Source organism: Acyrthosiphon pisum, chromosome A1 (assembly GCF_005508785.2).
Source record: "Acyrthosiphon pisum isolate AL4f chromosome A1, pea_aphid_22Mar2018_4r6ur, whole genome shotgun sequence".
Lineage (NCBI taxonomy): Eukaryota > Metazoa > Arthropoda > Insecta > Hemiptera > Aphididae > Acyrthosiphon > Acyrthosiphon pisum.
In genome coordinates this window covers 70214619-70224611 of record NC_042494.1, presented here as the reverse complement: position 1 = coordinate 70224611, position 9993 = coordinate 70214619, and the positions used below count along the sequence as shown (strand labels likewise).

The window sequence follows — 9993 nt, the reverse complement described above, 5'->3', positions numbered from 1 at the left end:
TTTAAAAATAAACTAGAACATTTAAAATAATTATACATTTTTTATTCTTGTACACCCCTTCCAATTCAAGTACATACAATAGATTCTCAGCTAAGACGATCTGTCAAAATGTTTATTACTAAGTATATTTTATTATATATTTATATTGCTGTATAGTAACTTATTTTAATATTTGTAATGTGGTAAGTTATGCACAGTTTAATACGTCTTATGCACAACTTTTTAATACGCGTTTGAAGTTTAAATGGCAACAAAATTCGTTAAAATTCCAAACATTAGTACACTACTCTGTGTTTAAAATTTCATAAGGTTTTCAATTTCATAATGCTTGAAAATGTAATGCAATGTTGACATATTGTGAATGGTCCCTTATAAGTTCTTACAATAATTTAAAAATATCATAATCATAGTTTTTTTTTTATAATTTGTAAATGTTGACAAAATTGGATATTTAAACAAAAAAGTCGCTTTACTTTACCTATAGCTGAGTTGTTGAGTATACCTAAATAATTTTACAATATTATTACCCACTCACCCCTCTTCTCTGGAAGTACTCCACTGTTATTCGTGTTACTTATAAATTGTAACTCATTGTCGCCTATATATTAGCCCTACATAAAATAACTCACATAATTAATTATATTAATGTATTGATTTTACTGCAATGATGCGTGTGTTTTTAAAATTTTAAAATTTTTGTGTATGTCACCACCGTTTGGGACAATAAAACAGCTTTGATTTTCTTCAACAGTATTTTATTTGATGTGAAAGTGAATCTAGTTGGTGCATTCGGAAAGTCAAATTTTAAAATTCTCAATAGTTTTCAAAAGCGTCGGGAGAAACAACATAAAAATTAAGGAAAAACGGTAATTTGTACGCAAAATTTTTGGTTTTTGGTGTAACTCTACAATAAATTAACGTATATACATGAAATTTTCACTGGTTGCTTATTTTTGTATTTTCTATACATGATAAAATTTTCAAAATATTTTGATTTGTTTTGAACTGTTTAGAGACATTTCAGTTTCCAATTACATTAGCTTTATTTTCTATAAATGTCAATAAAATTTTATTTGTTGTGCCAAGAAGCATGAAAATGCACCAATACAAGGCTCCTAATATATCGCTACAATAGCAGCTGAAAAACATTAAAAATACATACGCACAGTTTTTTCTAATAAGCATTTAAAGTTCGAATTTTGACAAAATTTGTCAAATTTAAAATTGAATAATTATTTTGAAGTTAAATTAAAAGTTTATATGATGTTCAACTTTTATAGCTAATGAATGATGATTGAACATTTTTAACCAGGTTTCACTTTTATAGGTTTTATATAAATAAATTAATTAATAAATTGATGATAAGATATTCGATAATAATTCCGGGGTTATCTGTTTATTGCACAAAAATGTATGGATTCAGTATTTAATGTAACAACTAGACCAGTCCGGAGTTATCTATTTGTTGCACTTAAATTCACAATCAGACAACTCCATTTTTCCTCATATTTAATATATTAATTAACGGAGAAGTACGTTTGTTGCACCCATTTGTGAATAATTTTTTTCTTTATCATATCAATGAATAAAACGATTTTGCTTAAAAATGGAGTTGCCTGGTTGTTGTTGCATTGGACCCTTCAATTACTGTTTGCTAATGTTTGGCCTACCATAATTTTACATAACTGTTGTTTTTATATACAATAGACTCTAATAATAGATAACATTTTAAATATAAAAACAGCAGACATACATCGAAAATTATATTTAATTTGTCGAGTTAGTTGATATAAGTCCATCAAGTAAGGGTAGTGACTATTGTTACCACTGTCCACTGGGTGACTCCTCTAATCAAATAACATCGACTTCTATACTACACTAGATAAGGAACTCCTATGTACAATTTACAAGTTAAGCTCAGCTATGGGCGGCCGCCATTTTGTGGGTTGGCAAAACAATTCATTTATTATACGAAATGTATTAGGAATAAAAATTTTTTTAATGGTCAAATAAAATAGTAAATGTAAAATGACTTTTGTGAAATATTTTTTTTTTTAAAAACACGTTTAGAAATAATAAAATACGATACAAAATAAATTATGATATCATCTTATTTGTCATATGAAATACCATACAATTGCCAACCGACCTTGAAGCTTCAATTCATGACGGGAGTTCGCTATCTAGTATTATATAGAAATCTGTTTCAAATAATAGTGTATCTATTTTTTTTTCTATTACCACATATTCTTATCGTTCCTAAAAGAACAGGTTGTATATAGGTACCGTATATAAATAATAATAAAAAAAAAATTGATAAGTCATCATTACAAAAAATGAAATTACAATTATATTTTTCATAATTTATTCTATAATTCTCAACAAGTTTTTTTACGGTTTTTGAAATTAAAATTTATTTTATAATATAACCCACTTATTATACATGTGATCAACGATACTACATACCTTGATAACTATATGTGGCATACAGGGTATAACAGAAAGATTTTAAAAATTAAAAATTAAAATAGATAATATACTAGTTAAACGTACGAAAAAATGATGAAAATTGTATGGATAATAAATTATTTATGATTTACTTATATCTACTATCTATCGAATTAATTTACTCCAAATATTTAAAAAAAATTGTAAAAATAAACGACTTGACTTAAATAAGTGTTTTCACCAAAACATTTTTCTAAAAATTAATTAGCAAATTGGATATTTTTTACTTTCCCAAAAAAATTTAATAAAATTTAAAAATTTATTTATTTACCTACGCATTATAAAATAAAAATAAAAAATTGTTTTCTATACTTGTAATACAGAGGTATATAAATTATAAATAAAAAAAGTGTTTTATCTACTCGTAAGAACAAAATGTATTTAATTTGTCAGGTCATTCTGTTACACCTTGTATATACTAATACCTAAACTATAATAATAAATGTATGGAATTGTTATGATAAGATTAAAAGCGTGTTATATATAAGGGAATTTGCTAAAAAATATTTGCATAATATTATTCAAGGCTCATGTGTATTAAGTTTGTGTCGTGCTTGTAATTGTTATAGTTTTGAAGCGTCTCAAAAAAACTTCGTAACTATAATACTATATTATATCATTTTGATTGATTCAATATAATATATGTAATAATAATAATAATATTTATTAAAATTTAGATTCATTATATTAATATGTTTATTTTTATTTTTTAAATTAATTTTGTTTTATAAAGAATCTAAAATTTCAACTGCATTATTATTTTAAATAATTAAATTATTAGCTTTTAAAATTAATGTTATGTGGGCCCCGTGCCCCCATGGTGTTTCGAAGGGTGGCAAGATGGGACAATTCCCCCACCCTAGGCTTTTAATTCTGTTTGTCCAAATATTTATTTTATATTTAAATTAACATAGTTATGTAATCATGTACATTTTATACATTTTAGACCTACATTTGCTATTATGGTATATTAAATTAAGGTGCTTAATTTAGAAAAAAAATCATCGTTTATTTTTTAAATTTTCTTTGCCCCCACTCACCCCATGGAAAAATGCCTGTTGGTGCTTATGAAGGACTTATTTTAAAAATTTGAGTAATACATTTAAAAAAATGTGCTTTTTACCATATTACATTTTACTGGTAAAAAGATAATTGTTATGATTAGTGACAATTAGGACAAAAGGTTGTACTTACTATCTTAAAAATTTGGATTCCACTTCATACTGATATAAATTATGTTTTTTTATTTTGCATATTTTTGCTAGCTATATAGAGCTTATAAATATTGTTGTATATTTTAACCATAAACACAAAACATTCTTGTTTTGTGGTGTATTAAACAAAAATAATTAGATGCCGTACTCGTACATACTTATTCGTAAGTTTTTGTTACGTAAATAATTTTTTCTTTTTTTGGGATTGAACAAGTTGATGTTAAATATAAAAGTAAAATGACGCAATTTTAAAAATATCTTCTCGTTACATTTGTTTTAAATTGGTGGATATTATTTATCTCTAATTCTAAAAACGAATCCAAAAGGACAATAATATGGTGCTATAGGAATAATTATTTTATTAGCTTATTTAAAATAAACTGTAATATATCAGGTGACAGTCGTTACGTATCAATGTAGTTATCCTTATATTTGTATCTAACATAAATATGGTTATATATTGTACATTTTCAAAGTATAAATATATGAAATTATGATGGCGTTATGACGCGAAGGTAAAAACCACAGATAAGAAAAACAATTGTGAAGTTAGTCTCATTCTGAACTTACACATGGTTTCATAATTATTATTACTTTTTCAAAAATCTATTAACTGTTTAAGTGGGCCACCATTTTTATGGATCTAAATTAGATCTTTATTAGATATTTATAAAAAATGGTTGAGAAGCGTTGAAACTAAATTTTACTTTATAGTCTTATTTTTAGACATTCCTTTATGGGGCTATGATGAATGTGTATGATGTATCTATGGATAAGTTCAGCAGTCATTCCTGTTCCTAAGGTAGGTAATGCTTTAAAACTTACAAAGTCGATAATTGCCTGACTATTTAAATATGTTCGCTAGCATTTGGTCGTTTCTAAGTTTTTCGTCACTAAACCATGGATTATTCTCATTTTTATAAACGAATGTACCTAGTTTCAAAAACAACTTTAGAGTATGGATGATATGAAAAATGTTCAACATCTTCTTTTCACTAATTACATATTAATGGCTATTATCTCTTCAACAAGGTACATTCCTACCTGTTTTAAAGTTACAACTTACAAGTACTCCTAAAATATTCTGTATGAAGATATCATTGCTAATACAGAACCAAATTAAAATATAATTTAATGAATAACTTACACTAAAGTTTCAAGTTATTGATCTGTATTTATTATGTATGATATACCAATGCCATTCACTATAATATATATATTATATAATTTTATAATATGTCCTACCATATGTCCATACATACAAAATATATAAGTATTAATTGATAGAAATTACTATTTCACAGCTATTCATTAGTTTTTAATTTATTTACTGTTATTTTAGATATTTATACATAGCAGCTGACAGTTGTGAAACATAGTTGATAATGATTGAAATAACTCATATTGAATCTTTAATCGAAAAACATGACACTCCTGTTACAGCGAATTCGAAAGGTGATAAGCGCAATATTTTTGTATTGTTGGTGTTGTATACCTTACAAGGAGTACCGTTAGGTTTATCCTTAGCAATACCTATTATTATACAAAACATGCATCGATCATCATTTAAAGAACAAGTAAGTCAAATAAGACGATTTATTTAAAAAAAAAATCTTAAACTTGAATGATAAAATAATAATAACATTAATGATATGAATAGGCTAAATTTAGTTTGGCAGTATGGCCATTCAGTTTGAAGCTTTTGTGGGCACCGTTAGTTGATTCTTTATTTATACGAAAATTGGGCCGTCGAAAGTCATGGTTGATTCCAGTCCAATATTTCTTAGGTATAAACAAATGTTTAACGTTACACATTTTACCCAAAATTGAAAAATACGAAACTATATAATACAATTGAAAAGGTGCCTTAATTTTTTTAATAATGTGTTTTGATTATTTTATAGGTATATTTTTCTTTATTACTGGTTTTCATATAAACGAATGGCTAGATGATGGTAGTAAAGTAAATATTAATGCTTTAACATCAGTATTTTTTATTTTAAATTTCCTTGCAGCCACTCAAGACATTATTGTAGACGGTTGGGCATTAACCATGTTAAAAAGGTTTGTGTTTATCTTTGTTGAAAAGTATAAAATTTGTTAAAACGCTTATTAATAAAATAAAATATGTACACCTATGACATTAGTAGGTAACTATTACAGGCACTATTACACGTGCTTATTAAATACTAATAATGTATTATGTTGTAGACGAAATATTAGTTATGCTTCAATGTGTAATGGTGCCGGACAAGCTTTCGGAATATTTTTGGGTTATATTTTGCCAATTTTACTGTTATCAGAATCATTTTGGAACAAATGGTGGCGTACCACATCCATACCAGGCGGTGTTATTACTTTACAAGGTACTACGTATAGATCTATATATATTATACACTTATATAAATATATAATATGTTTAATGTATATTAAATTATTTTATTATGTACCTATATAAAATATAAATATAATTGTCTTAATAATAATATTAATATTATGTTTAGGATATTTTTATTTTTGGGGAATTATTTATATAGTCATTACCACATTGGTAGCTATATTTAAGCATGAAAAAGATTATTTGTCAGAACTCGATGCTGTTGATCTTAGCATTGCCAAAACATATATGTTACTTTTCAGTATTATGAAATTACCTAGTATCAAGATGTTTGCTATAATTTTATTGACTATTAAAGTAAGCGTATTTTTCATTAAAGTATTAAACAATATACTTAATTATACTACAACATTTAAATTAATTTAGATGAGTTTTTGTTCAGTCGATGCCGCGTTTAAATTGAAACTTATAGACAGTGGAATTACCAAAGACGAAATTGCTGCTATAGATTTGTTATTTATACCTTTAAATATAAGCTTACCGTTTTTCATTACAACATTTACATCGAAAGAAAAACCGTTAAAAAATTATTTCAATACTATACCCTACCGGTAAAACTAAAACCATAATAATATTATGCACTTATTATTACATTTAAAATTATCTTTTGATTAATAATTTCTTTCTTATTCAGTATGTATAACACTTATTATTCTTTAGATTACTGTTTGGTGTAGTTTTAGCAACTATCGTTTACTTTACACCTTATTTTTTGGATCGGACAGGTTCATTACTTATCACGTACAAAGTATTTTTAGTGTTGATGTACAGTTTACAGCAGGTAAATATATTCACTTACCAATTGTTATTTGTTTTGTTTATATACATACATAGCATTGTCTCTTGATTTTTGTTTGATAGTTTTTACAGATTTCCGTTAGTTAATTAAATTGCTTAAAATGAATACACAAATAAATTATTAAACATTTATCTTATAACTATATGTACAATGTAGGTACCCTCATGGTTTCTAATATTTTGTTGAGAATTTCAATTTTCTGTCACTGATGTTGATTTACTGACATTTATGTTTTCGTTTCCTTATAGTTGTTTATACCCACCTAAATCGCTTATAAATGCATCTAGGTATATTCTATGTGTCTTGTTTGACTGTTTTCATAAACTCATAAATAAGTTTTAACGTTTATTTCCATTTCAGTTAACTGTGAGTATTATGACATTGACGGCAATGACATTTTACGCAAGTATAAGTGATCCAAAAATCGGAGGAACAAATATGACTCTGTTGACTACTATATCTAATTTAGGAAATGTGTGGAGCAAAACTGGAGCTCTGTGGCTTATCGAATTCTTGACTTTGAAACGATGTTCTAACGATCCTAGAAAATTATGTTCAACGTCAAATAATCAGAAGGTAAGACAGTAAAATAAATAGGTATAATAAATGCTTATATTTTTAATTATTTGCCCGTCTACAGGAAATATGCAGTTTGTCTGGTGGAACCTGTGAAGTTTATATCGACGGTTTTTACATAGAAACTATCATATGTACAATTTACGGAATAATATGGTTTTTTATTTTTAGAAAAATCATAAATAATCTTCAATCCAAGCATGTAAAAGAATGGCATGTGGAAATTAAAATAAAATAAATATAATAATATAATGTACCAACTAAAATAATATTTATATAATTATTTAATGAAACATCAATTGAAGCTTTTGAAAAATATTTTAAATATTGTTTTGTATTTTACATTTTCATTCTTATATAGATACGTACATGTATATTCAATATAATATATTTCAGAGTAATCAAAATTACTGTTCATAACAAACATTGAAATATAATATAACCTATTTTGAATACATATTTTTTACTTTAATATGATTGTTGATAAATATCTTTGTTTTTATTTTTCTTACTGTTAGATATTTCTATTTCCTGCGAATACAGTCTAGTACCTACTACATGTTTTCGTATACCAAATCCGGCAATGCGCATTTCAGAAATTGTTCTATTTATTTTATTTCTTTTTTAAATAATATAATTTATAATGTGTTATTTGTGTAACTATTTGCGGATTTAAAACCATAGGTAAAAAACATTAATATTTGAATTTAAGTATTATTTAACCATGAACTAGGTTATTCTTCCCAAAATCAAAATAATCTGAAAAAAATAACTAAAATAACAGCAACGTGTAAGTTACATTGATATGATTTCCTGTAAGAAATTTCAACCAATTATCATACAAATTAAAAGATAGAACATGAGAAAATAATACGTCTTCTTAATAATAGTATCTAATTAAGTGAAAAATTGAATTATTTATTCAAGTGTAATCTAGTTATTATTTTGGTTTCTACATATTTCTAAAATTATTTCTTTCGTTATTGTTTGACCAAGTATAATTAGGTACTCGTTAGAAAATTCACTTTTAAATAAGTCACATTATCACCTATATGGACGATATAATAGTATTAGTATATAATAGGCATTATAGAATATAATAGTGTAACACAAGACACAACTAAAAATTGGTTTCTGCAGAAATTATGCATTGTAAATTTGTATTTTTATGTAGAATATGCAACACTATTAATATTTATACAGATTATCTACAAAACAATTAAAAATAATAAATGTAATTTAAAATTTTCAAATCATTCTCCCGAAAACAATCTTCTTTTTCAAATAGGTACCTATATTTTAAATTACTATACAATTAAGTGTATTATATTATTTACTTTTCTAAGATAGGACAACTTATCAACATAGTACATAAGAAATTGAAAAATAGAAATTTTAAATAAAAGTTGTAATAATAATGCCAACATTAATTGTAAATCACTCGTTTACTATAAACCGAGCCAGCAACGTACCGAAGAGGATTTTATGGGGGGGAGGGCAAAGTTGGTAGTTTGACCTACTCTAAAAATTGATCCGGGGCAACTTGTTTTTATTATTTTGTTGGAGCCATTTCATCACTACGTTGCGAGTTGCGACAACCCGGCCCATTTCGAAATATTGAAACATTTTTGCACCAATATTTAACATTATAATTAGTAGGGCTAGGGACTTCCAGGAGTTTGCATTTTTTTAAATATTCATTAAAAACATAGCTAAGTAATATAGTAATTTGTTTTGTAGCAATGCGTGATTATACTTAAAATGTATATGGTTGCATATTTTGCATATTTGACCATTTTTCATTTATAAGTGCATATTTGACAATTTTTTTATAATATATAGGTGTAAGTTTATAATTTAATAACAAAAAACCTAATTTTAAATGTAATTATTAGCATGATGGTCTTATTTATAGAAAATAAATATTATAAAATTATTTTTTTTTCAATGCAGATTTTAATAGCATATATTTAGTGAATCTCTAAGGCATAAGTGCATGCATATTTAAGGTTTTTAAGGGCATGTTCTTAAGTTCCTAGCCCTAATAATTAGCATGCATTTACATGATTGAAATTAAAATTTCCATGATATGGTTAAATGCCTAAACCCAACATTTGAAGGGCTGGGCTGTCGCAACGTATGTCATTTGTAACACTACACTGTCGTACACGATAAAACGGTCCTTTTCAGGACCACCAACCACAGCTCAGCATGACAAAAAAACACCGTTAGAATAACTTCACGCCCTTATTACAGAGCCCCAAGTTATTCCACATCCTTAACAACAAAGGCTAGATGTAGGGGAGACCGAGACGCCTCAAACAACACCATCTCCACATTCATAGTCCCAAAACTGTGCGGGAAACACCACTTCCCGTTCCGAACGCAAACACAACAACCACGGCGGCAACACGCGTGTTTACTACGGTATACGGGACACAGTACATATACCGGACGCTTTCGGTATCAGTCTTCCATGAAAAAAGCAGTTATAATTT

General features: G+C 26.4%; 1 protein-coding gene across 8 annotated transcripts in view; it reads left to right on the top strand.

Annotated features, from left to right (window-relative positions):
- Positions 1-7944, top strand: part of LOC100163610 (acetyl-coenzyme A transporter 1) — a 19569-nt gene extending 11625 nt beyond the window's left edge. For 3 of the 8 annotated variants that reach the window (XM_016804591.2, XM_001945365.5, XM_008184936.3), the window contains 9 exons: positions 5065-5299; positions 5383-5509; positions 5627-5786; positions 5934-6088; positions 6227-6417; positions 6487-6671; positions 6781-6901; positions 7280-7495; positions 7560-7944. In XM_016804591.2, the coding sequence (XP_016660080.1) occupies positions 5108-5299; positions 5383-5509; positions 5627-5786; positions 5934-6088; positions 6227-6417; positions 6487-6671; positions 6781-6901; positions 7280-7495; positions 7560-7733 (1521 nt within the window). In that variant the 5' untranslated portion in view covers positions 5065-5107 and the 3' untranslated portion in view covers positions 7734-7944. Of the gene's footprint in view, positions 1-3043; positions 3153-4436; positions 4525-5064; positions 5300-5382; positions 5510-5626; positions 5787-5933; positions 6089-6226; positions 6418-6486; positions 6672-6780; positions 6902-7279; positions 7496-7559 lie in introns of those variants that run through there. The other 5 variants (XM_029487444.1, XM_029487443.1, XM_029487442.1 and 2 more) reach the window with 5 other exon arrangements.
- Positions 7945-9993: the final 2049 nt, after the last annotated feature.